Genomic DNA, 25864 nt, shown 5'->3' with positions numbered 1-25864 from the left:
GGGAGGCGGCAGTGGGTTCCGGGCCGGAAGAGCGCACGGGCGAGGCGGGGCGGGTGCGCAGTTTTCCACCTCCGACGTGTTTCCGGCCTTAAAGGCATTTCGCCCTTCCCTTTAAGACGCACCGCCCCCTCTCAGTCACTCCCAAGATGGCGGACCTACTGGGCTCCATCCTGAGCTCCATGGAGAAGCCACCCAGCCTCGGTGACCAGGAGACTCGGCGCAAGGCCCGAGGTGAGGATCCCAAATTCACATCCGCCTTTCTTCACCCGGTTCTCAGGACCGCGCTCTTCCCTCATGGACGATGCCGCCTCTTCAACCTTGAAAGACCCTTCAGAGGCCCCTTCCGAGACCCCCAGAGTCCCTAAAAGGGCTGCCGACCCGCCCGCCTTTCGTAGCGGACGGTGATTGGCTACCTGAAGCCTAGCGCGGCTTCTTCCCTCTCCCGCAGTCCTTGTTTTCCATTTGCCGAAGGGCCTGCCTGTCCGCTGCTGGCGCGCTCTGATTGGCAGGGTGCCTCCTACCGCACCCAACCTTTTGGTGTTCCTCAGCCCGCCTTCGGATCGCTGGAGGGCGTGTTCAGCCGCTCGGCCCTTCCTACCTCAGCTGCTGTGGCCCACAGCCCAACCCCATTCTGATTGGGTTCAGGATACGCCCATCCACAATCCTTTCACCTCTATTGGCCATCTCAACTTAAAGGTCTACCTATTAAGTCGTGTTAGCCCTTCCTCTGGGCCCCCCCATCCCAGCATCTCCAATTGGTTGCTGGGTTCTTTTGGTGCCTTTATATACCTCCTATTAGATTTAACCCGGTTCCTCCTGCCTTCCTCCATCCCCTCTGTAACTTAAATTCCGAGCTGTCCGGGGGCATCGTGATGTAGTTTGGAGAGTTGAGAATGCTCCTGCCGGTCAGCTGTGGTCTCCCCGCCTGTGTTCCCTAAGTAACTTCCCTGCTGGCTGGCTCTAGTTCCGCTGCCGGCCAGGCGGAGCCGGTTTCCCGAGGGTTGCTTGCGCTGTGACGTGTGAATGAGTCTGACCGAATGACTGCCTTGGGGAGGACCCCGGCTCCCAACCCTGCGGACCTTGACCGTGGACAAGCCCCGTCCCGGGCACTGGCTCCCCACCCGCCCGAGGGTGACCAGGGCAAGCCTGATGCCTTCCAAGTGCTCATCAAGTGCTGCTTAATACCGAAATGTGCATTTACTGAACGGTTCCTAAGGGCCATGGGTACCCTCAAGAGCCCACACTCTAGAGCACTGATGAAATGCGCATTGATGAAATGGTCACACAGATTTAATAACCCACTTGATAAGTACTCAGAAAGAAAAATAATTGTTATGAGAGCAGCAACCTAGTGGTCTCTGCAGTGACCTGAGATCTGAAGAGTAGATAATTCAGTAAATGAGACAGGGAGCAGTGTTACAGGTAGAGAAGTGTATTTGAAAGCTGAGGCAGGAGGGAGCATAATGGGAACCGGCAACTGGAATTATTTCATGCTCACCATGACTGTCTAGGTGGGGTTCGCCAGCAGCAGCTGTCAGACTAGGAAGCTGAAGTTCAGAGTTTAGTCACTTGCCTGAGGTCACATGGTTACTAATTGGCAGGGTTTTAAACCCAGGTGGGACTTTTAAGCCTATGTTCTTAACCATAATCTTACGCCACCTCCTCAGAAGACTCACAAACCAGTTACAGAACAGTCAGTGGCCACGGTGGGATGCAGTTATGGTCAGAGCCCTTGAAGTCAGAGAGGTGAGAGCTCCTAAATTATCAGGCTCTGGGACTACAGAGATTAACTGGATAGGAGATAAACAGGGTCCCTGCCTCCTAGGAGCTCAGCGTCTGGTAGGGAAGACAGAAAGTTACCTTGTGTTAGTTCTCAGCACATGGTATAGTGGATGTCTGAACCAAATGTGTGTGGTCCCCAGAGGAAGATGTGAGTAACTCTGACTCATGGTGGATCTCAAAGTTTGCAAGAGGAGGAAAAGCGTATCAAGCAGCAGGAACATCACGTGCAAAGGCATGGAATGATTAGGAAAATGGGAAGAGGTTCAGTGCAGCTGGAAGGATTCAAATCCTGTGGAAGAAGTGGCCTTAAGAATATCAAGGATTGGAAAGGGCAGAAGAGAGGAGAGGGGACATTAAGACCCAAGGCTGAGGAGTTCCTTTGCAGCTCACTTTGAACACCTATGCTCCCAAAGGAGAAAGGTGTCAGATTAGCCATTTCAGTTTTGCCCTGCTGTAGAAGTGAGAAGTGGGGGGATGTTACAAAATATAGGAAGTTAAACAACTTCCCCTTTCCGATGTAGACAATGAGATGATAAACTTTGAGGCTAGGGCTTCCCAGGTGCCTTATAGTTCTTTGAATATTGTGGGCATTAAATAATTGTTTGTTAGTCGTTTCCACAGTGAGCTTGGGAAGTGAGGTTAAGTATGATTCTAATCTTTGCTACTCTCACTAACTGTGAGCTCCTGAAGGGCAAAGCTATGTCTTAATTATCTTTGTGCTCCAGGACCTAGCACAGTGACCGGTATAGAGCAAATATCGACAAATGCTTGTGGAATAAACAGTAATCCTCCCTGCCCAGCCTGATACCTCCCAGGGGTCACCAGACCTCTTTCAAACCCTCTCCACCCATGCTTCCACTCCTGGCCTCATGCTGCCTTTCTCACCCCCAGAGCAGGCTGCCCGCCTGAAGAAACTACAGGAGCAAGAGAAACAACAGAAAGTGGAGTTTCGTAAAAGGGTGAGAATAACTGGAGAGGTTAAAGGCAGCCTCAGGAAGGACTTCCAATAAGTTAGAATTAGAACCCAGTTGTTTTTTTAAATGTCCCAAGAGAGATGAAGCCTGGAAGCCCATGGCATGGAGGCTGGGATAGGTGTGGGGAGGCGAAGGTTCGTTGGCCTAGCTGGGAAGAGGGATATTGGGGCAGAGCCATCATCTCATACCTTCTTCCCATTTTCCTCTCCCAAGATGGAAAAAGAGGTGTCAGATTTCATCCAAGACAGTGGGCAGATCAAGAAAAAGTTTCAGCCGATGAACAAGATAGAGAGGAGCATACTGTGAGTGTCTTGGGCTAGGGGTGGCCAGGGTGGCATGAAAGGGCCAGCAGGGGAATGCACAAGACGAGGATACTCGGTCCCCTCGTGGCTCTACATATTTTTCCCCTCTCCCCTCCCTTCCCAGACACGATGTAGTGGAAGTGGCTGGCCTGACATCCTTCTCCTTCGGGGAAGATGATGACTGTCGCTATGTCATGATCTTCAAAAAGGTGAAAGGCCTGAGTTCCCCACTCTCTCTGCTTTTCAGCCTGTACCCCTATGGAGAGAAAAATGAAATAAAACGTGTATTGGAAACTTGACCCCCAACATCCCTTCTTCCCCAGGAGTTTGCACCCTCAGATGAAGAGCTGGACTCCTATCGTCGTGGCGAGGAGTGGGACCCCCAGAAGGCTGAGGAGAAACGGAAGCTGAAGGTGAGTTTTGCCTGGCAGTCCTGGGAGCTCTGCAGTCCTCCACTGGCAGGGGTTGGGGTCAGGCCCCTGAGCACATGTGCCCCACCTTTGCACCCCTAGGAGCTGGCCCAGAGGCAGGAAGAGGAGGCAGCCCAGCGGGGACCTGTGGTGATAAGCCCCGCCAGCGACTACAAGGACAAGTACAGCCACCTCATTGGCAAGGGGGCAGCCAAGGATGCGGCCCATATGCTACAGGCCAACAAGACCTACGGCTGTGGTGAGGCCACCGTGGGCTGGGGAGGGCATGGGAGAGGAGCACTGGATGGGGGCAGGGGAAGGGACCTGCTGAGGCACGGGGATCCTAGGCCCTCCCACCCTCCCCTCTGCCCCCAGTGCCTGTGGCCAACAAGAGGGACACACGTTCCATAGAGGAGGCCATGAATGAGATCCGAGCCAAGAAGCGTCTGCGGCAGAGCGGGGAAGAGTTGCCCCCTACTTCCTAGGCATCCCAGCTCCCTGGGACGGGGCAGGGGGCAGGGAGGGAGAAGGCTGCTGCTGTTGGAACCCATCCTGGAGTCCCAGCTCTGAACCACCTCCTAACAGCCACCACTCAGGCTGGAGGAGGCAGGTGTTTGATTTGTCATTTGTCACTGTTAGAGCTTGGAGATGTATGTGTGCGAGAGAGAGAGAGAGAGAGAGAGAGAGAGAGAGAGAGAGAGAGAGAGAGAGAATGAGAATGCACAGGTGGGTATTTAATCTTCTGTATTATTCTCTGTTCTCCTTGGAACTTTCTTCCCCATGGGGCTGGGGTTACTTTACATTCAATAAACACTGTTTAACCCATGTCTTGGTTTGTTTGAACAGAGAAAGGTGGGTCCTGGAGAGGAAGAGAAATAATTTTAGCTCGAGCAGTATAAAATTGTTGTTTGTGTAGGCCAAAGATGGCCAAATACTGGCTCTTTCATAAGAGAGTAATTTAAGAGCACAGTTGTTAGAGCCGAATATTCTAGATTTGGATCCTCGTTCTACCAGTTACTAACTCTGTTATGTTGGGTGAGGTATTCAATGTTCTTGTGCCTCAGTTTCCTCACCCCTAAAATGGGGATAATAATGGTAACGATCTGATAGGACTGTTTGAAAGATTACACAGGTCAATATATATGTCAAATATTTAGAGCACTTCCCGACCTTCGAGCTCCATAGAAGTGGGAGCTGCTCTGGTTTTCACTCTCATCCTCCGCACTGCAGTGCTCTGCAGATCGCGTACTACAACTTATTGGCCGATCTGATCCAATGTCCCCCTCACGGTGATGTCAGAACCTAGGTCCAGGAGCTGGTTCCATGTTCCCTCAGTGTCTCCTGCTTCATTTCACATGTGGCACCTGCTTCCCCCAGCCTCCTTCTAAAATGTGAACTTTGTTGTAAATCCAGCCCAACTTCCCCTCTGGCTAGTCCCTCTCTTCTGCCTCGTCCCAGCAGGTTGTAGTCATGCTCCCTTTCTCGCTCCATGTCCTGTCTTACCCAGCCAGACCAGCATCCCCTCCCTCCCACAAAGGAGCACAGCACTGTCTTGGTTGGCTCCAGCCTTTATTTCAGGAAGAAGGACTTGAAGGTCTAGGTGTGTCTTGTGGGGTCCTGGGACCTCGAGTGTCTCATTTGGCCTTTGGATTACGGAATTTGCGTCCAGCAAAGACAGCCTTGTCCCCGAGCGCCTCCTCAATCCTAGAAAGCAGACCAAGTCAGAGCTGTGCCCCTCCAACCCAAGAGCCCTTAATGCCTCATGCCTATGCCCACTGCACCCACTGTACCTCATGAGCTGGTTGTATTTAGCCAGACGCTCTGAGCGGCAAGGGGCACCCGTCTTGATCTGAGGAGGGAAAGGTGGCATAAGGCTGGAGAGGAGGGATTGGGTCTGGCCCCGAGGGAGCAGCATGTGGTAGAATTCAACTTGGGCAGGAGGCCGAGGACCCCAACAAAACTTGCAGAGAGCCAAGAGTACCTGTCCTGTGCAGAGCCCCACCACGAGGTCGGCGATGAATGTGTCCTCAGTCTCCCCAGAGCGGTGGCTCACCATCACCCCCCAGCCATTAGACTGAGCCAGTTTGCAGCTGGGGAGAGAGGACACTTGATAAGGCCTAAAGGGACCGCCTCAGTGGGAAACCCAACAGCTGGGAGGGGCTTTTCTGTTTCCAGAGGAGGCAGTTGGCTGGGAGGGTGATGACTAAGTTCTTCAGAGAGTAGGAAAGGAGAGATTCCTGATCTTCAACTTGGGCTCCTGAGATGCTGGGGGAAAGGGCAGAATCTGGGAGAGAAGAAGGGTGTGGGGTGCTGGTGGAGATGGCAGGTCACAATGGCAAAGCTCTTGGCGTCAGGCGAAGGGTCAGTCAGGAGCGTGGGGGTGGGTCAGGAGGCAGGAGAAAGGCAGACTTGGAGTTTGTGGGCAGGATTGCAGCTGGCGTGGGCAGACGTGGGGTGGAGGGAAGCTATGGTGTACCCCAGGACCAGAAGGTACTCACGCCTGGATGGATTCAGTCACTGAGCCGATCTGGTTGACCTTTAGCAGCAGGCAATTGCAGGCCTTCTTCTCAACAGCCTGGGCAATCCGCTTGGGGTTGGTCACTGTGAGGTCATCCCCCACGATCTGGATGTCCACTCCAGAGAGGAACGAGGTCCAAGTAGCCCAGTCGTCCTGGTCAAACGGGTCCTCGATGGAGACCACTGGTGGGGGGTGGGGGCAGAGTCGTGTTAAAGATCTGAGGGCCTCGTGAAGGGGTGACAGGTCAGAGGAGTTTGGATGGGGACTGCGATGGTGCTGAGGATTGGAAGGCCCGAGTTGGCAGCAATGGAGGCTCTGAAGTCAGTATTTTGGGCAGTTGCTGGGTACTCAGGCAGGTGCACTGGAACATCTGGGGGTCTCACCAGGATAGTTCTTAATGAAGCTCTTGTACAGCTCCCCCAGCTGCTGCCCAGTGATGTGCCGTGCGGGGTCATCGGGTGACTTGAAGTCAAGATCGTACTTCCCACTGCGGAAGAACTCAGATGCCGCCACATCCATGCCAATCACCACCTTGTCCGGGTAGCCAGCTGCCTGGATGGCCGTCTTCAGCAGTTCCAGGGCTGGGAGAGGGGCAAGAGAGGCCCTGAGGTTCCGGTGTACCCTTCTCTGCAGCTCCTTCCTCTGTGAAGACCCAGGGGTTCTCCCCCTCAGAGTGCTCATACTGACCCTCATTATTCTCCAGGATGTTGGGTGCGAAGCCGCCCTCATCGCCCACATTGGTGGCGTCCTTCCCGTACTTGGCCTTGATGACCCCCTTGAGGTGGTGGTAGACCTCGGCACCAATGCGCATGGCTTCCTTGAAGGAGCTGGCTCCCACGGGCAGAATCATGAACTCCTGCATGGCCAACTTGTTTCCAGCGTGGGAGCCCCCATTGATTACATTGAAGGCCTGAGAGGCGGAAAGGGTGTTCACACCTGGGACGGGGCCCAGGGGTCCAGGTGGAATCCTGGCGTCCCTACTTACTAGCTGACTGATCTAGGATCAGTAATTTTACTCCTCAGAGGCTCTTTCCTCATTTCCATAATGGGGATACCACCTGCTTTCCTGCAGGATCTTTTGCTGAAAATTAGAGAAACTGAATGTAAAGTTCTTAGCATGTGCCTGGTGAAAAATAGCTAACACTGATACGGCACTACAGGCCAGGCACTACTCTACGGGTTTTACATATATTCTATTAGCTCATTTCATTCTCGAAACAACCTTATACACTAAGTACTATTATGTTCCACTCTACAGATGAGGAACCTGAGGCAGAGAGAGGTTAAATAACTTGCCAAAGATCACACAGCCAGCAAATGGGAGAAACCAGGACCCACACCCAGCAGGTTGTCTCCAGAGCTCAGGCTCTTACACAATCTGCCTAGTAAGTAACAATAAATGGACACATTATTATTGAGATTAAATTCAAATGGTTTCCATAAAGAGGGAATGTGGTTTAATAAGGATTAGATAAGAAGAAATGCCAAAATCCTTGCCATGAAGAAACTGGATCTGATTTGGAGGTTGGGGCAAAGGGCAGCATGAGAAGCTCGAGTTATTGAGCCTAGGGTTGGAATGTGAAGGAACCGGGTTATGTCAAGGGAAAGAATCAAGAGAGGCTTAAGGAAAGGTTTGGATTGTGGGAAAGGGAGGGGCGGGACCGCAGCAGGAGAGGTTCCGTTTCAGAAAACCGTTCCTTCGGAGCTGGATCTGGAAAGTACTTCTTGATGGCAGGGGTAATTCTGTCACTGTGGGAACTGGCAGGGCACTTGCACTCACAGGGACTGGGAGGACCAGGTCCGGGTTCCCGGCAAGATCTGCAATGTGTCGGTAGAGCGGGACCCCCTTCTCTGCTGCTCCAGCCTTGCACACAGCCAGGGACACCCCCAGGATGGCATTGGCCCCAAACTTGGCTGAAGGAGGCAAGCACAAGGAAGGGTGAGAGCTTCTCCCCCAGGGTTTGGGGTCATCTTCTACAACGTCCCCTCTGGTCACCCCAAGAAGAATCCAGAACTCCAAACCACTGGTCATTAAGAGTTTAACAGCTCTCTCCCCGGCAGCCCGAGGTGCCCCCACCCCAGGGGAATGTGTCAGCTTCATATCTGTGTCCACAGCCTGGCCCAAGCTTGGCAGAGGGCAGGCATCAGGAAATGCCTGTGGAATGAATAAAAGTCCATCTAGCTATGGTGTGCCCCAAACTGTGGAACACAGAAATAATCCTAACCAGATCTCAGCCCCGTGGTCGCTCCCCCAGTCCTTCCACATCCCATCCCTTCCCCTACCTCTAGCCCTTCACTCACATTTATTCTCGGTCCCATCCAGCTCAATCATAAATTTGTCAACTTTTTCTTGATCCACAACGCTCAATTTCTGGAAGGGCAGGTTTGAGGAGGGAGAGCAAAAGTCAGGTTTGTCAAGAGTCACGGCATGTACGGGAGAAAGAAGTACAGGTATTTTGGGGAGAATGACAGTTGCCATATGGGGTGAGGCGGCAGGGGTCTGGGGAGGGGATTAGGGGGAACAGGCTCCTCCCACTTGCCTTTTCCAGCAGAGCGGGGCCTAGAGTCTTATTGATGTGTTCCACAGCCTTCAGGACCCCTAGAGAGATGGGAGGAAGTTCAGATCTCCTATTCAATCAGGTCTCTTCCTGCGGATCCCAGCTCCTCAAAACAGCTTTGGGTTCCAGTCCTCTACTCCACACAGACGTTGTGTGCCCATGTCCTGAAACCACTCCCACAAGGCTCCTCCAGTATTCATCTTTCCTCACCTTTGCCTAGGTAGCGAGATTTGTCTCCATCTCTTAGTTCCAGAGCTTCATAGATACCTGTGGAAGCTCCGCTGGGCACAGCTGCTCGGAATCGGCCTGGGGCAGGATCAATTGGAAGATCACAGAAAGTCCCATCCACCCCCAAAGGGCCAAGGTGTCCTCTCTGAGACCAGGGGCAAAAGGCAGGGCAGATAGACTCCTACTTCTCCCCACAGGGGAACCAGGTTGGAAGAGGAAGGCCTGGGAAGAACTCTGGGGAAGGGAATCTCAGAGGAAGGTGAGGCTATGGAACAGATGGGCAGCAAAGGCCAGATGGTATTGGGGTCTTCCAAGGCAAACCAATTTAATGGGCCTATGTTACCCTTTGCAGTGTACAAGTCCACCTCCACGGTGGGGTTGCCCCTGGAGTCCAGGATTTCCCGGGCAAAGATTTTCTGCATGGCCATGGCTGCAGGACAAGAGGCTTGAGTGAGTGTGGACAGTTGATCCCTTAAGGAACCCGAAATCCCTTGCCCTTTAAGAGCCTTCCCCACCCCAAGAAGGCAGGTGCTGGAGCTAAAAATACCCACAAAAAGGTCACAGATCATAGAGGCTGGCGCAGCCCCTCCCCCACTCAAAAAAGCTCTTATTCCACCCCCCACCCCCATCCTAAGAATCCAGGAGTCTCTCCTTTATAATTCCTGGGATTCCACCACTCCCTGAACCCCATCTCCTGCAAAGTTGCATTTACGCCTTCTCCCTCCACCCTTCTAGTCAAGCATTCTGTTCTCGGTGGTTTTCTAGCTCTAAAATCCTCTCTCGTTATTCTGTTTTTCATTTTCCTGCTCCTCAGTCTTCTTCAGATACTGGGGCGGGCGGGGGTGCAAATTCTCCAACTGGCCCCAGCTCTAGCTACCATCTCAATCCATCTCTGCCTGCCTTTTTTCGCATCCTCATTTCCCTATCCTTGGACACCCCTATCCTGTTTGCTCCAAATCACCGTCTTTCTTAAACACCCCCAATCCCAGGAGGGAAAAAAAGCTGACATTTCCCCGTCTTCTCCAAGCCAGCACCACCCTCACTCCCATGCCCTGGGGGCTGGAAGATTCACCAGACCTGGGATGTTTTCGCTGGGGGCCTGGGGTGAGCTCCGAGTCTAGGTGGCAGCTGGGACAGTGTCACCTCACCCCCTCTCAGGTTGGGCATTTATCCCCAGCCACGCTGTCCCCCAGCCAGCCCCGCCTCTCTCCGTCTCCATCCTCCCCCTCGACAAGCGGCTGGTAGCCAAGTACCCACTACAGCCTAAAGCCCCCTTCCCAAAGGTTAATGACTATCCGTCCTTTCTCTCTGTTTCCAATAAAAATCCCTACTTTTAATTCCACCCCTGGGAAGGAGCAGGGGAGGGGCTTTAAAAGGGGGGGGGTCTCTCGCCTCCCCAGGATTATATTCCCCTTTTGTAAAGGTTAAAGAGGAACTAGTGCCATTTAGGAAAGGCCAGGGGTAACCTGAGCCCTGCAGGGCTGGGGAGGGGGCCTGAAAGAGGGGCTGCAGGATTGACATCCACACATGCTCAGCTCACTTGGCGGGCAGGGGCTGCCTCTGCCTTCAGTGGAGGAAGGAGCCAAGATTTATGGGCAAGCTCTGAAGTCTAAAATTGAACCCCCCATTAAGAAGGTGAGAGGGTCTCACCTCTCAGGGTCCTCATAGCGGCCTCTCCCTGCTCCATCCCATCCTGCCCAATCTGGGCCAGCAAAAGGGGTGGAGGAGGGGGCAGGGAGACGAATTTAGACTGGCGCGGCTCCCTACAGATAGCGCTGGGACAGCACTTATCACCCAGCGTGTAGAGTGCCAGTCAGGAGCCCCTATCCCCACTGACTGCCGGTGCTTCAGGGCGCGGTCCCAGATCACCACCGAATGACGTTGAATCAGCAGCGAACAAAATGAATGGACGAGAGGAGGGGGTGGCCTTGAGTATCTGGACGCCCGGAGCTAGCCCGGCAGTCCGCTAGGAGCATTGCAGGGAACTGGGTCTCTGCATTCAGTCACTCTCTCCGCCTTGGCAGGTCTGAGGGGAGTGTGGGGTCTGTCCTGAGTTCTGGCTGCAGCCCGGCCAGGATAGGGAGGCACGCCAAGGCTCGGGCCGTCCGGCGGGCAGGCAAGGTTCCGGGGGCGCCTCGGCTCCTCGCCCCCGACTCGGAGGCCCCTCCCGCCGGCGCCAGAGCAGCCTGCGCCGGGTGACTCACGCCCGCAGACCTCAACCCAGCTCCCTTCCCCGCCCCGCCTATAGCGCCTCACTGCCCCCAGCCCAGAATCCCTCCGCCTATATCGCCCCTCCCCCCTTATCTCGGGCCGCTCCCTCCAGGGATTTTTCCACCCGGGGGTAGGGGGTGCGGCAGGCCAGAGGTCAGGAGAGGGCGGGCGGGGCGCCGCCACGTGCCCGTTTGAGGCCCCGCCCGAGCGGACCAGTGACTCAGCCCCGGCGGCTGTCGAGGAACAAGGGTTTGGGGGACGTCGGGTGCCCCTGGGGTGCGGAGTATCCGCGAGGGAACCGCGTCCCGCTCGGGAGGATGAGAGAGACAGAAGCCCCTACCCGCCCGGGAGGCGACCCTCCCGGGAGGGACCGGAAGCGGCCCAGCCCCTAGGCGGCCCAGGGAGTCAGAGCGCGGCCAGTTCACCTAAGCCGTCGCCAGGTCCTGCCCTACCTCCCCTCCCAGTTGGTGGGAGACCTAATCGCACTCAAGTTCTTGGCGTTAAGTTTTAGTGGAAAAGAAAAAACCCAACGGGCCCAAAGTAGAAGGGACTTTCCCCTTCTTGAAAAAGTTGCAAATCTTTATAAACTTCTTAGTATTCTTCCGCCGGGAAAAATAAGCCCGCCCGTCTAGCACCGCGGGTGCCCGCCTCTGCAGAGAGGCGCCAAGGGGCACGACCGGTGACCCAAACTACTAGCCGGGGAACAGGCGGGTCTGGGACCGAGGGGCGAGGCCTCGGGCTGGAGCTGATCCAGCTAGGATAACCCCCTCGAGTGGGGGTGGACTCCACTGCGTCCGATTGGTGCCACCAGGCAGATGCTGGGGACAGAAGTGTCCCCAGTGGATGCCTTCAATTCTGAAACCGGTCGGGGTATTTTGTCAAATTCCCCTTTGCTTTCTTCACTAAATAAAATCCAGAGTGGAGAAGCCGCAACGCGCACGCCTCGCTCTCGCCCCCGCCTCTTCCGCCCGGCGGGAGACACGTCCCCGGCCGCCTTCCTTCCCAGGGGTTCCAAATGGGTCCAGCCAGGCGCGCCCCGGCGCGCGCCCGCGAAGCCGGCCGCCGGCCCCAACCGCCCCACGCGCCTTCCCTCCGGGCCCCGGCGCAGGCGCGGGCGCACGCGCCGCCGCCCGCCGTTCCTTCCCTCCGGCGGAGGTGGGGGAAGGGGGAGTCATTCTCTTTAACCCTGAGTTCCCCAAACCCTCTTTAATTTGCTAAATTTGCAGCTTGCTAATTCTTCCTCGTTCCACTTTCTTTTTTCCCTCCATCTTACTCCTTTCCCCAATACCAAAATATGGTTTCTATTCCGTGCGAAGTGGAGCAAACCCTAACCCTAACCTCTCTCCCTGCCCCCCCTTCATTCTTTTACATTGCTTTCCATTGAACTCGGCAAATTTTGCAACAGGGGGAGGGATTTTTAAAATTGTATTTGCAAAGTTAGGTATCTGGGTTGGAGGGGGGATAGGGAGGGAATGGGGAGCAGGCCCCGCCCCTACCGCTCTTTGCATAAAAATCTAGAAGGGGGGGAGGAGCAGGAAGTGGCGGTGCGAGGACTGCTGCACAGCTAGCAGAGCCACGGTCCGGACGGCAGCGCGTGCCCCAAGCTCTCCGCCTCCCCCCGCCCGCCAGCCCGAGGCAGCCCGAGCCCAGCCCGCGGCCCCAGCAGCAGCGCTTAAGAGCAGCCCCAGTAGCAGCGCCATGGCCGGGTGGAACGCCTACATCGACAACCTCATGGCGGACGGGACCTGTCAGGACGCGGCCATCGTGGGCTATAAGGACTCGCCTTCCGTCTGGGCCGCCGTCCCCGGGAAAACCTTAGGCAACATCACGGTACTGCGAGGCCTGCGCGGTCCGGGGAACTGGCTGGGCTTGGACCGTGAGGGAGGGACTTGGGTGGGGGCGGGCGCGGTTTGGGGTGTGCAGCGAAAGGCCGTGCTTGACCCCTTCTTGCCCTGGAAGCGGCGCGAATGGCGGCTGCACGTGAGCAGGCCCCTCGGTTGCCCCTAAGTTCTACGCCCCAGGCGGCGGCTCCCATCCCGCCCGCTGCCCCGCTTTCCACGACGGGGCGTTACATCCGGGGCACAGGGCGGGGAGGGGCGCGCCGCCCGGTGCGGCGGCCCACTTCCGCCTTGTCCAGGGCGGGGCGGACACGCGCTGCAATTTCAATCAGGGTTTGTGATTGAGAAGGGAGTTGGGGACCCCTGGACCCCCAGCTCCACTTATTGCCGCCAGCTCGTGCCCTCTTTACCATTGTTCCCCCTTATACGGGAGGGAGCCCCAGTCGCGTGGCCTGGGTCCCACGCCGGTCCTCTGGCCTCCCTGCCCCTCCCAACTCCGTTAGAGAGGGAGAGGCCGCCTCACGCCCCCCCCTAAGTCGGCACCGTAGACTCAACATTCCTGTGAGACCAATCCCGGAAGTGCCCTCGCCCTCCCTTCCCGCCATCCTGCGGGGCCTGGAGCAGGGGAACTTTGAGAGAAGTTCTAGGACAGTGTAAGTGAGGGAATAAGGAATGACTGCTGCTGTCCCCATCACCACCTCCCCTGTCCGCACTGCCCGGAAGTGGGGAGGGGGAGCGGAAGTTTGAAAGGGGGGAAGGGGATTTCCGGGCGGGAGGGGACCGGATGTGGGGATTTGGGGTGTACGGGGGAGGAGGAGAAAGCTTCCCTGGGGTATCTAGACCCGAGAGTTGGCTTGCGGGGTCTAGCTCCAGGCCCCCTTCAAAAGTTTTCCAACTTTACCGGAAAGCCCCCAGGGATCTGCTTCCTCTTCTTGGAACATAGACACCTAGATCTAAACTCTGAGTTACTTGGAGACCCAGGCGTCCGGGCCCCTAACAACTCGTTCAGAACCTTTGACCAAATAAGGGCAAAGTTGCTTCTCCTGCTTTGCCCGCCCCCTCCCTTCCCCTCTTCGCTTCTGCTTTTCCTGAAGGAGAGTTTTGAGCATCCAAAGGCTCCCCACTCCGTTCCACTCCGCTCTCTTCACTAGTTTTTGACCCCCTTTATTTCCTGGCTTTGCTTTCCCTCTCAAACGAGATCGGAGTTTCCAGAGCCATTCTGTAGGTTTGAGGATCGTGATCTTTTGTGCATTAACTTCCAACAGTCCTAAGAGCTCATAGCTCATATTTCATGGATGTGTACAAAGCACGTAACATACACACTTTTCCTCTCCAGGGCGGTTCTAGCTCCCCTAAGAAGTAGAACGCAGGTGGGTCCTTGGAGAAGGTGGGAACCTTGGTGTATTGGCTAACTTGATGAGTGCTTGGTTCCCCTTCCAGCCAGCTGAGGTTGGTGTCCTGGTTGGCAAAGACCGGGCAAGTTTTTTCGTGAATGGGCTGACACTTGGGGGCCAGAAATGTTCTGTGATCCGGGACTCGCTGCTGCAAGATGGGGAATTTACCATGGATCTTCGTACCAAGAGCACCGGCGGATCCCCCACCTTCAACATCACTGTCACCATGACTGCCAAGAGTGAGTTTCTGTGTCTTACCCTTCCTCTAGCTCCAAAAGCCCTACTGTACCTCCATCTGTAAGACTTTTGGGTTTTTTCTCTGGTTCCCCAGTATGAAGGGATCATACCCGCTTTCTACTCCCAGCCTGCTGGATGCTGGGATTCTGGATAGTCCCTCCAGTTCTCAGTTTCTTGTCTTGTAATATAAACTGTATTGCCTCTTACGTTCCTTTCTGCCTTGACACTTTTCAGATAAGAAACTTTTCTTGTCGATTGTTGGTTGTCAGCACTTACCTTTCATCTTTGGAGTCCTTGTTAAAACGTGGAGGTGGCAGTCTCATCCATAGCCATTAATACTTGGGGTGGCAGTCTCATCCCTAACCATTCTAGCCTGAATATGAGTCAACCGTCTGAGCCTTTGACCCCTAAATTTTAGTGTGTTCGCTTCATTTGTCTTTAGCCTTGATTTTCCCCTTTTGAAAAGCCCTATTGTTTCAGGGTGACTGACAGCCTGCCTGTGTGTGGGGGTTGGGAGCCATGAGGTTGGGTTACAGCCCTTGGGGCTGGACAGCTGCTGAACAGCTGGCAGGGGGTGAAATTGTGACACCTGGGTCCTAGCCTCCTTTCTCTTTCCTCCAGCGCTAGTCCTGCTGATGGGCAAAGAAGGTGTTCACGGTGGTACAGTCAACAAGAAATGTTATGAAATGGCCTGCCACCTGCGGCGTTCCCAGTACTGACCTCGTCTTTCCTTCCCCACCCCACTCCCCACTGCTTTTGCACCCTTCTCCTTCCCATACACACACATACACCATTTTTATTTTTTTGGGCCATTACCCCATACCCCTTATTGCTGCCAAAACCACATGGGCTGGGGGCCAGGGCTGGATGGATAAACACCTCCCCCTACCCATACCCCTCCTGTGTGTGGTTGGAAAACTTTTTTTTTTTTGGTTTTGTTTTGTTTTTTTCTGAATAAAAAAGATTCTACTAACAAGGTGCTGTGTGGTTTTAGCCTGGGTGTAAGGGTGGAGGATAGTTCCTGAGACTTGGCTCCTTTATCCTGGCTTGGGTTTAGGAACGGAGGGGTTGAAGCACTACCAAGTCTAGGGATTGGAGCTTGCCTCCATGTCTAGGACTAAGTACCTCCTTCAGGCCTATGTGGCCCAGTTGCCCAGCCTTCCACAGTGGCATTTCCAGCCCTAGGTCCTCGGTGTGTTATGTGAATTGGTGGATAATGGAATAGAGCCAGCCAGACCAGAGACTGGGTCCAGGCCTCTGGGCAAGGTAGGGCCAGTTGAGTCATCCTGTGGGTGGAGTCACAACAAATGCCTATTGGGGCTGTCCCCATGACTATAGGTTAGTCTCTCCCAGCACTCCCCTGCTCCTTTATGGCAAAACAGGCCAATTCCCCAGATAACTAAGAGCATCACCTGTGAGAGAATGAGCTCTACCTTCCTTAGTCCACAAAAAATTTTATTAACCCGGTAAGTGAAGACCCAGTCCCTTTGCACCACCAACCCCCTCAAAAGGATGGGGTTGGGTAAGGGAGAAACCCAGGATGAGAATGTCCCCTATCCCTCAACACTGAAGACTAGAGGGAGAAAAAGGGGCTGTGCAAAATAGGTCACCAGAGGTAGGGGGTGATGAGAGGAGTATTAGACCAGGATGGCAGCTGAGGAGGAAGGAGAGGGTGGGGGATCTGTTGAAGACTCAGGAAAGAGAAGGGGGGCTGGGGCTAGGGAGCCAAAAGAGGTGGGAATTGTGGGGCTGGAGCCCAGCAGTGGGGTCCGCTCTGAGGCGGGATGGTCCCTTGCTTGCCCTTCCTCATCACCGTCTTGGCTCTGAGCAGCTTCCTCCTGATCCTCATCCCCAGGACTGCGATGGACAGGTTGCTTGCAGATGGGGCAGGTCTTCCGGGTCTGAGTGAGCCAGGGATCCACACAGCGGCTGTGGTAGGCTGTCAGAAAGAAGACGGTGAGGCAGCTGGTGCCTGCTGGTGGAGTGGGGGCACGGGCACAGGAAGCAAGGGCCTCACCATGAGCACAGGGGAGTACCCTCAGCTTGTCCCCATCCTCATACTCATCCAGGCAGATGGCACAGACATCATATTGGTCTCCTGAGGGAGGAAAAAGGAGTCTTCACTGAGCACCTTGGACCAGAACCCACAAGACCTATGGGAGGCCCATAGTGGAGCTAAGCCTTGCAAAACTTATTTTCCCTGGTTCTACAGAGCCAGTGGAAAAGCTAAGACGGCCTGGCAGGGTAGAACATGAGAAATTTGATTGATATTAGAAGGGATGAGCACAGAAGCAGAGGTAAGAAGGGAAGTGGGTTTTTTGGGGGAGGAAATAGGGAGTGGGAGGAGCGGAAATGGGGCAGGGCTTCTGCTATTGCCTTATATGGACACTGGAGGCTCTAGGGCCTAAAGACCCAGCCCCTCCTCACCTGTCTTCTCAGACTGAATCCTCCTCCCTACTCCTTCCATTTTTCTATTCTCTCCAGCTTCTCCCCTATAAGCAAGGTTGGTCCTCCCATCTTTTCCCCTAACTACTCCATTTAATCATCTTTGTTTTCCATCTTATGCTCTGTTCCTGTCCTGTCCTCCTGTGTATGGGTAAAAGGGGGAAAGGTGGCATCTCCTGGGTTTAAACTCCTTCAGAATCAAGTAAGCTATGGGAAAGGCCTTCCACTCCCCTATCCCTCTCACCCTTCTGATAGTCATGTGTAGGAATCTGTTTCAGTTGCTCTTTGGTCAGTCGATTCTGCTGGAGCCGTTTTCGATGCTGGATACAACGAACTATCTGGGGAAAGCAGAGTGGACGGATCAGACTTAGGGAACAAAACTGGACCATCCAGTACAAACCATCCCCCACATCTCCACCCCAGATCCAGTCTGGCTTTAAAGGCCTCAGCCCTTCCCATCATGTTCTCTGGGCTACTCACCATCACTGCTCCCATGGCCAAAACCAGCAGTCCCACAATCCCTGTGAAAGGGATGAGGTAATAGCCCAAGGGGAAGCTATTGTCTGGGACCAGAAGTACTCGAGCCCTGGGGAAAGGAAGACCAGTATCAGAAGGTCAGGAAAGGCAAAGGAAGAAGGACAAAGTAAATGGCTGTGGACAAGGCCCATGGATGGGGAAGGGGGTGGGAGGTGAGTCGGGCAGAGTATAAAGGGCCTGAGGCTTGGGCTCCAGGTTGGCATATAAGTGCTGAAGGAAGAGTGGGAAGGAGGGATACATCCTACCCCTTCTCGTAGACAAACAGGGCACGCAGGTACTCGGAGCTCCTCTCCCCAATAAACACAGATGGGATCCAGATCTGCTGCTGGATTTCCTCTGCGGGGATCAGGGCGTCACACTGCAGACCCAACCTTCCACGCGCATAACCCTTTGGTAACGCTGGTGTTTGGCTCTTGCTCCATCCCACCCAAAGGACTTTTTTTCTCCCAGCCTTCAGCCCTACACCATCTGCGCTCTACTGAAAACCCAGCTGTTCAGACTGCCCAACCTTACCGCTATTCCACACCATGTTCAGAAGTTCATTGGAATTCACATTGTGTACCACAGCCGCACCATACCCAGCCTTCTGAGCATTTAGGACCTAGAGACAAAGCAGGGGATAAGGAACCGTTATGGGCCTGGCCTCCCTTAATTCCTGGTGCTTTTACCCTCGGTTTCCCAGCTCCCACTCCATATTCAGCAACCTTGAGGTCAAAGTTGCAGTCGAATCTTCGAAGCAGTGCAATAAAGACTGACCCGTAGACCGGGGCTGGGGGTGGTGGGACAATGGGACTGCACGCATTGGCTGGGTGAGCCTCCACAAGGAAGCCCTGGGAAGAGAAGTAAACAACAGGTGTCACCTCCTGAGCGTCTGCTCCTCACAGGGCCTACCACGCACACGCCCCCACATACTGCATGTCCTCTAGCCTTCCCTTCCTTCTCAATCCTGGGGTCTGAGCACCCCAACCAAGTCAAAAGTCTCTCTCTTTCAGCTTCCTGAAGACACAATTACATCAAACACCATCACTCTTACTGTCCCAGATGAACTAACCTATACCCCTGATAAAGATGAACTGGGACTTTAAGGAAACTGATCAGGCCCAGAGATCTATGGGAGGAGCTGGGTTTGTTGAACCCTATGGTCCTAACTTCCTTTTTATAAAACTCTACGGTTCTAACTTCCTGCCTCCCTGCCTTATAGACACTCCATCTTAGTACACAAGCCAGAATGTGCCTGTGGCTCGCTGGGTCTGCATGTTCTGATGCTACTACAGCCCTTTTTCCTTTTTTTTTTTTTCCTTTTTCCAAGTAAATCCTTTTGGTAATGGACTAACTAGTCAATGTTATTGTTCAGTCTACACCCCATACTCCAAGCTAATTGAAATTATTTTGCCTTCCAGTTTCCCACTGATTGTAAATCGATTCTCCACTCATCCACGTCCCTTTCTCACAAGCTCTGTTTCACATTCCCTTCTCCAGCACATACTCATGCAGAACCTACTCCCTTCTGTTAAAAAAAGAGACACCAGGCCCAAAATGGAGTCACTCGAGCTAAGTCCCACATCACCAAAACGAGAGTTAACAATTCGTTTCAGACTCCCCCAGGAATGGACTCTTAAAACAAGTCAATCTTGAATGACCTGGTCAGCACTAGTGAGACAATCTGCCTGAGACCCCTGACAAAAGGGTGATCTTGCCACAACCAGCTTTTTGCTAGTATAACTGCCAGTCCTGCTTCCTTCTGTCTATACAAGTCTTTCGGTTTGTACAGCTCTTCGGAGCTTTCTACCTGCTACATGGGATGGTACCCAATTCATAAATCACTAGATAAAGCCAGTAGGATCTTTAAAATTCATTCGGTAGAATTTTGTTTTTTATTTCCCAATTACCCATCTTACAAACAAGTATACTGGTGTGTATGGCCCAATTAAGTTCTTGCTGAGTGCAGTCTCTGTGATGCACTACAAAATTGTTTATCTGATTTAGTCCTCACAATAATCCTGAGATAACTTCCATTATCCTATGTTACACTAAAACAAACTACGGGTCAGAGAGATAACTAACTTGTCCAAGGTCATAAAACCAATAACTAATAACTAGACCCTACTTGTATCACTTCGCCGTGCCTTTCATCTTGGTCCAATTTCAGTCTCCCTCACAAAGCTCAGAGTTTTAGGGATAGACTTTCCTTCTAGATTCTTAATTCCACACTAGATGTGCTCGTACACTTCCCAACTTGACTCCTTTCCTACCTCTAGCTTCAAGAGCAAGGCTCCTCAACCCCACCCAGGATGGAGAATGTAGGGAAACAGGAAAAGGGGAAAAAGATCACCTGAAGTCCCTCCTGGCTCAAAGCAGCCCCAAAGAGGGCTGGGAGATCTGCAAAGTCCATGCTGGCATTGTGGTCCGAGGTCTGCGGACAAAGAGCTCGTGTTCCCCTTCAGCCTGCACCTCTCCCTTCGGCGCCCTCCCCACCGGCCCCTCAGACTCACCGCTCGAATGAGCCCCAGAATGGGAGCTGCTCCCCACAGCACAGTGGCCACAACAACAGGAAGCGGGAAGGCCGCAGGGTGCATGGCAGCGGGAAGGGAGAGGATGAGGAAGCGGCCTCCTGATAGCAGGAGAAGAAGCGGAGTTCTGCGGCCTCTCCGCCCCTCCAGGATCCCAGGGGTCCAGTCACCCCCAGGTCCCACTTCCAGCTACATGGGGGCGCGGGGAAGGGGCCCCGACTCGGGGAGTGAGATATTCAGCCCGTTTAGTGAGGCTAGGAGAGAGACACTAAACGTATCCTTTCGGGATTTTTAGGGATAAAAATGGGGAAAGGGGACGGAGGTTAAGCACAGGTGACAAACTTCTGGAAGGGTGGGGGAGCTCAAGAAGGTGGGACTTCCGGCAGGTGAGCCGTCTTCCTAGGCCCTGGAAAAGGGTTTCCGGTAAAGAAAGTCAGGCCGCTCCCAGCATTGGACGCTCAAGATGAAGGACTTCCGGTCCTAAAAGGCCGGTGAAAAGGTTAGAGGTGGAGAAAGTGCCTGTGAAGATCAAGCCCCGAAGCCACAGAAGACAACCCAGGAGTTTCTCTCTTTCACTGCCCGGATCCTGGAGCTGCGGGGTTTACAAACCTCTCCTCCCTTTGGCTGCCACCGCCGCGGTACCTTCAGATCTCGCGAGAGTCCTCACACCTCCCTCCCACCAGCTGAAACCTTGCTGTATCGCGAGAGACCTCCTAACTCTGGCTAGCCTAGCTCACTCGATCTCGTGAGATCTCAAACAACCTCTATTTTCCCGCGATTCCCATTCGGTAAAAACTGCGCCTATGCTCTGACTTCCTAAATCAGTCACACCCATTCCCGCACCCATCTTTGAAGCTCCTCCTTCAGCTCCGCCTTACTCCCGGCCGCCTTTGCGCTACGCGCCTGCGCCTGCGCTAGCTTCCAGCTGGTGCTGGACTTGAGAACCCGAGGGGCGTGCGCGCGCGCCCTCGCCCCTGTTGCGCGCGCGGTGTCACCTTGGGCGCGAGCGGGGCCGCGCGCGCACGAGACCGGGAGCTCAGGGCCATCGTGTAATGATGGCGGCGACGGCGAGTCCCGGGACCGGCGGGATGGACGGAAAGCCCCGTACCTCCCCTAAGTCCGTCAAGTTCCTGTTTGGGGGCCTGGCCGGGTAAGCTCAGGCCCCAGGGATGGGAAAGGAGGAGGAAGGGACGGGTGCAAGGAACCGGGCCCAGTTCATCTTTGGGTCTGTTGCAGTGAACCGAACTGGCACGGGGTCAGCGCCGTCCCCAGCGTATTGCGAGGTCTTTGATGGGCTGCCAGGATTTTTTCACCCATTGCAGGGCCCCCACTGGGCTGCATGCAGGGTCATTGCACGGCTCCCGCCGGGCCTCCTGAGTTGCCCAACACATTGCTTGGCAATGCCAGGCTGTATAAGATCCCAGTTCATTGCATGGCTCCTGCCGGACTACGTGGAATCAATCCCAGGTCATGAATGCCTACCTCCCCTCCCTGATCGGACTGCATGCAGTCCCAGGTCATTGCTTGACCCCCTTGGAGCTGCATGGAGCACTTTCATTGCATGGCGCCTACTGGACCACTGGACTTTTCAGAGCCATTCCTCTTGATGCACGCAAACTTAATACACATGCCTACCACTCTCCTGAACACTTAGTCACATAGCTGGCCCTGTCCTTTGTGACCCCTTGTTGCCAGGCTCCAGTGGGCATTGGTAGATCTGGTACACCTGGCTCTAGACTCCACCCCTGTCTTCCCCCAGGATGGGAGCTACAGTTTTTGTGCAGCCCCTGGACCTGGTGAAGAACCGGATGCAGCTGAGTGGGGAAGGCGCCAAGACACGAGAGTACAAAACCAGCTTTCATGCCCTCACCAGCATCCTGAAGGCAGAAGGGCTGAGGGGCATTTACACCGGGTATTGGGGCCAAAGGATGGGGGATAGGGTGCGGGTTGGCAGCTCCAGATCTTGGCCTACTATACTGACCCTTTCATTCCCCAGGCTGTCAGCTGGCCTACTGCGCCAGGCCACCTACACCACCACTCGTCTTGGCATCTATACCGTGCTGTTTGAGCGCCTTACTGGAGCTGATGGTACACCCCCTGGCTTTCTGCTGAAGGCCCTGATTGGCATGACTGCAGGTGCCACTGGTGCCTTTGTGGGAACACCAGCTGAGGTGGCTCTTATCCGCATGACTGCCGATGGCCGGTGAGTTCCAGGTCTGAGCCTTCCTTCAGCCCCATTCCCTGGAATCTAAAATTAAGCACTAACTTCTTAGATCAAGAGCAGAGCATTCACCTGTTCTGGCCTCCATTTCTTCACCCCTGCGGGACAGGGTGGTCTGTCCTGAGCTTGGCCTCTCCCTACCTTCCCACCAGACTTCCAGCTGACCAGCGCCGTGGCTACAAAAACGTGTTTAATGCCCTGATTCGAATCGCCCAGGAGGAGGGGGTCCCTACACTATGGAGGGTGAGTGAAGGATCTAGAGAGTTGGGGAACATGTGGTCAGGTCTAGGGCATTTCTGACCCCTTTCCCACCCCCCTCCCCACCTAGGGCTGCATTCCTACCATGGCTCGGGCTGTCGTCGTCAATGCTGCCCAGCTCGCCTCCTACTCCCAATCCAAGCAGTTCTTACTGGACTCAGGTGAGACCCGAGCTGGGCCCTCAGCTCTTAGCCTGGCCTCGGCCAGCTCTGTGCTGACTGCCACCCCCTACGCTGTTTCCCCCAGGCTACTTCTCTGACAACATCCTGTGCCACTTCTGTGCCAGCATGATCAGTGGCTTGGTCACCACTGCTGCCTCCATGCCCGTGGACATTGTCAAGACCCGGTGAGTCTGCAGGCCTGGACCTAGGGAGGAATGGGAGGGCCACCTTTTTGTTTCTCATACCCCTACACCCTCTCCTTTAGGATCCAGAACATGCGAATGATTGATGGGAAGCCGGAATACAAAAATGGGCTGGTGAGGAAACAGGGCTGGGGGCTTGGGCTAGAGGATTGGAGGCCCTGGGAGGGCAGTAAGGGTAGCTGGGTATAAGGACCAGAGATCCAGAAGCCCGGTCCTAGCCCTAACACCTTGCCTGCCTGCCTGTCTAGGATGTACTGATGAAGGTCGTCCGCTACGAGGGCTTCTTCAGCCTGTGGAAGGGCTTTACACCATACTATGCCCGCCTGGGCCCCCACACCGTCCTCACCTTCATCTTCTTGGAGCAGATGAACAAGGCCTACAAGCGTCTTTTCCTCAGTGGCTGAAGCAGGCGAGGGACCTGGAGCGGGTGTGCTGAGGTTCCAACTCGCCTGCTGCTCCTATAGTCAGTGTGCCCCCAGGGGGCCCCTCTATTTATTTTACCTCCACAGTGTGGTTCCCTTCTCTGCAGTAAAGGACTTTGGTCTGTCCTACCCCTGCTCCAGCTTGCCCTGCTTGTCCTGACCCTCATGACCTCTTTGTCCTTGGCTGTGCCTTGGAGGAGCTGGGAAACTTCTTAAGAATTTCCAGCCTCCTCTTGGGTGTTAGTTTCAGGGTACATAGGACAACAGAGTTCTCAGTGGGGAAACTAAGGCAGAACTGAGGGGACTGGAGAGAACAGAAGCTGTCAAGATGGTCAAGGGTCTGCAGTGAGAGGATGTGGCCCTCCACCTCACTGAGGACGTAATCAATAAATTGGATTGATGACACCACCACCAAATCTGGACAGTTGTGGGGGCCAGAGTGGGAGGGGATTGAATCAAGAAGCAGATGCCCCTTAGAGAACAGGAACTGAAGTTTTTAAGAAAAATTATTAAAGAAAAAGCACCACTGGTTTCATGTAAGTGATATGTCAATCAGTCTTGTTGCAGCAGCTGACGGGATAAGGAAAACCAAACTCCAGGCCCTGGGTCTTGCTTTCCAGCCACTCACCCAAGAATGCAACAGATGCACAAGTCAGCACAAATCATCTCACATAATCCCCAGGAAAAGCCTCTAGGGTCTGTGACTGCTTCTGTGGCCTAAAGAGGGAGGGAATAAAGACTCTAAAAGAAGGCTGACCTGTGGGCCGGAGAGGGGCAGAGCTTGAGGGAGTGAGCACAGGAGCCGGACCCCCAAATCCTGGAGGCTTGAGGAAACAGGAGGGTATTGGCCAGAGACTTGATCTGGGCCATAGGCCTTAGAGTGACTGCCTTCTCTGATTCTTTAGAAGGAGCTGTGTGACTCCCAGGCCCTGCCCTCAAGGAGCCTAAAAACCTCTTGGGGCATAAAAGGGCATGGGAAGGTCAACAGGAAGGAGGGTTGGGCAGAGAGGCCTGAAGCCTTTTGAGCCAGGCCAGGGGACAGGCAGGCAGCAGGTGGGAGCTGTCCCCTTGGCAGAGCCTCATCAATAGAAGAAGAGGTGGAGCTCAGCAGCCTGGCATCCCTGCTGGGCCCTCCCACCTCTGCCTCTCTTCTTACCCGCTCCATACACTTGCTGACCTGGGCCATAGTGGCCGCGTTGAGACTCTTGAGGCCTGAACCTTGTACTTAAGGAGTTCCAAGTCCAGAGGGGAAGATGACACAGGAGCACTTGGGGAACAGGGAGTGTAGCAATAGACAGTTGCTGGGTAACTTGGAGCACCTGGCCAGGGAGGAGAGAACTGTGCACAGTAGCAGTTAGACTGGCCAGGAAAGGGAGGCGGGGCAGCACTCCTGGCTGACAGGAGAGCAAAGGCTTAGAGGAGAAAGGCTGGGAAGCAGGTGATCTGTGTGACATTTGCAACAGCTGGAGCATGGGTTATGAGGAATCTTGTGAGAGAAATGAAATCAGATTGTCCGATGGGTCAGTGCACAGAAGTCCTTGATTGCCAAGCTCAAGAGTTTGTGTCTGTCCAGAGAAGAGCTCAAAGCTGTAGGGAAGCAGTCAGGTTTTCAAGTTAGGAAGATTCTTCCAGCACCATCTGAAGCGGGTCTCCATGGAGCCAGAAAGGTTCAGTCTTCGCTCCCGTTCTCTGGGCCCCAAGCCTTGGTTTGGGCTGGGGACAAGGCAGGAGAAAGGCCCCATTGAACTTGATAAGGGGAATATCAGACCATGGCACCAGGGGAAAGAAGTGGACTCCTTTTGCCTGCATCCTAGCTTGAGAGCAGGCAACTCAGACTGTTCAGTAAAACCCAACAAGACAGCCCACACCCATCCCATGTCCTGCTCACCTGGGCAAAGCAGGAGAGCTGCATTTCCCAGGTCACAGGTGGGAGCAGGCCCCTACCTTCACTCAGTCCTGCGGGCCTCAGACAGGCACGCCTCAACAGTATCACTAAGCTCCAGGGAAACTTGATTCTTGAGCCGAAACGTGCTTGGGTTGGCCTGGCGGGTGGTCACCCCTGGAGGAGAGAGGTAGGCACCCCAGGCAGGGGAAGTGCAGGCTAAAACTAGAGCTTTTTTGGGTGAGTAGTGCAACTAGGGTGGGGGCAGCTAGGGCTTTGGGAATGCTAGTGACAAGTTCCACAGCCACTCTCCCTCACAAAAAAATCCAATTTTTCTTTTTTAAGTTTTTTACTATACAAATAATATATGGTGGTAGAAAACTAGGAAATCCTAAGCCGAGGAAAGAAAAACCATATTTATACCACCAGAGACAATCAGGGCTCACATCTTGATGAATTTCTTTTCAAATTTTCAATACACAGATAAATAGGACCACAGTATTCTGTTTATTTACTTTTTCCTGAAAACGTCCCAAAAGTGTTAAAAACTTAGTAGCCTGAGAAACCCCACGTGACCCTCCCACACCCATGCAGCATTGGGAGCTTTGTTCTGTAACCCACACGACTCCATCTCACTACCCATCCTGGTTTGCTGGGTCTGAGGTTGTATTCCTGTGGTGTGAAGAGGAGGCTTCTGATAAAGGAAAAGTAAGACCTCCCTCAGATCGTGTGCTCCTTACCCACCCACCCTCCCCCAGCTAGATGCCAGTAGG

The 25864-nt window shown here is 54.2% G+C and overlaps 5 protein-coding genes across 23 annotated transcripts; 3 read left to right on the top strand and 2 right to left on the bottom strand.

Moving 5' to 3' along the window:
- The first annotated feature begins 25 nt into the window (after positions 1-25).
- Positions 26-4292, top strand: SPAG7 (sperm associated antigen 7). The gene is made up of 7 exons (XM_081030235.1): positions 26-231; positions 2674-2741; positions 2970-3058; positions 3183-3267; positions 3382-3471; positions 3571-3727; positions 3844-4292. The coding sequence occupies exons 1-7, from the start codon at positions 147-149 to the stop codon at positions 3951-3953; spliced, it is 684 nt and encodes a 227-aa protein (XP_080886361.1). The 5' UTR covers positions 26-146; the 3' UTR covers positions 3954-4292.
- ENO3 (enolase 3) lies at positions 1274-13042 on the bottom strand. 12 transcript variants are annotated; one of them, XM_081030219.1, is made up of 12 exons: positions 12767-12860; positions 9116-9202; positions 8755-8850; positions 8527-8585; positions 8288-8357; positions 7767-7900; positions 6674-6896; positions 6370-6567; positions 5967-6168; positions 5450-5558; positions 5259-5317; positions 1274-3314 (listed from the first exon to the last, which is right to left on the bottom strand). In XM_081030219.1, exons 1-12 carry the CDS (start codon positions 12807-12809, stop codon positions 3302-3304), a joined length of 1293 nt encoding a protein of 430 aa, XP_080886345.1. In that variant the 5' UTR covers positions 12810-12860; the 3' UTR covers positions 1274-3301. The 12 variants fall into 12 exon arrangements, with proteins under 12 accessions (XP_080886345.1, XP_080886346.1, XP_080886347.1 ...); XM_081030220.1 differs by lacking the exon at positions 12767-12860 and adding an exon at positions 10423-11221; XM_081030221.1 differs by lacking the exons at positions 1274-3314; positions 12767-12860 and adding exons at positions 4197-5172; positions 10423-12084.
- PFN1 (profilin 1) lies at positions 9125-15423 on the top strand. Of its 2 annotated transcripts, XM_081030237.1 has the most exons (4): positions 9125-9222; positions 12613-12813; positions 14262-14454; positions 15074-15423. In XM_081030237.1, exons 2-4 carry the CDS (start codon positions 12682-12684, stop codon positions 15169-15171), a joined length of 423 nt encoding a protein of 140 aa, XP_080886363.1. In that variant the 5' UTR covers positions 9125-9222; positions 12613-12681; the 3' UTR covers positions 15172-15423. The 2 variants fall into 2 exon arrangements, with proteins under 2 accessions (XP_080886363.1, XP_080886362.1); XM_081030236.1 differs by lacking the exon at positions 9125-9222 and having other exon boundaries at positions 11991-12813.
- A 467-nt stretch (positions 15424-15890) lies between these two features.
- RNF167 (ring finger protein 167) lies at positions 15891-20815 on the bottom strand. 6 transcript variants are annotated; one of them, XM_081030191.1, is made up of 11 exons: positions 20554-20815; positions 20287-20424; positions 19927-20045; positions 19767-19847; positions 18139-18264; positions 17948-18035; positions 17680-17770; positions 17378-17483; positions 17142-17235; positions 16470-16550; positions 15891-16391 (listed from the first exon to the last, which is right to left on the bottom strand). In XM_081030191.1, the coding sequence occupies exons 3-11, from the start codon at positions 20008-20010 to the stop codon at positions 16090-16092; spliced, it is 1053 nt and encodes a 350-aa protein (XP_080886317.1). In that variant the 5' UTR covers positions 20011-20045; positions 20287-20424; positions 20554-20815; the 3' UTR covers positions 15891-16089. The 6 variants fall into 6 exon arrangements, with proteins under 6 accessions (XP_080886317.1, XP_080886319.1, XP_080886316.1 ...); XM_081030193.1 differs by having other exon boundaries at positions 20788-20815; XM_081030190.1 differs by having other exon boundaries at positions 19927-20424.
- A 15-nt stretch (positions 20816-20830) lies between these two features.
- Positions 20831-25811, top strand: SLC25A11 (solute carrier family 25 member 11). 2 transcript variants are annotated; one of them, XM_081030196.1, is made up of 8 exons: positions 20831-21094; positions 21704-21856; positions 21941-22147; positions 22318-22408; positions 22494-22584; positions 22670-22769; positions 22850-22901; positions 23036-25811. In XM_081030196.1, the coding sequence occupies exons 1-8, from the start codon at positions 20997-20999 to the stop codon at positions 23189-23191; spliced, it is 948 nt and encodes a 315-aa protein (XP_080886322.1). In that variant the 5' UTR covers positions 20831-20996; the 3' UTR covers positions 23192-25811. The 2 variants fall into 2 exon arrangements, with proteins under 2 accessions (XP_080886322.1, XP_080886323.1); XM_081030197.1 differs by having other exon boundaries at positions 20846-21094; positions 21181-21856; positions 23036-23748.
- Positions 25812-25864: the final 53 nt, after the last annotated feature.

The sequence above is a fragment of the Rhinolophus hipposideros genome (genome assembly GCF_964194185.1).
Source record: "Rhinolophus hipposideros genome assembly, chromosome: 20".
In the NCBI taxonomy this organism is placed as follows: Eukaryota; Metazoa; Chordata; class Mammalia; order Chiroptera; family Rhinolophidae; genus Rhinolophus; species Rhinolophus hipposideros.
Note: the sequence above shows the minus strand (reverse complement) of the source record. Positions and strands in the feature narration are given on the sequence as shown.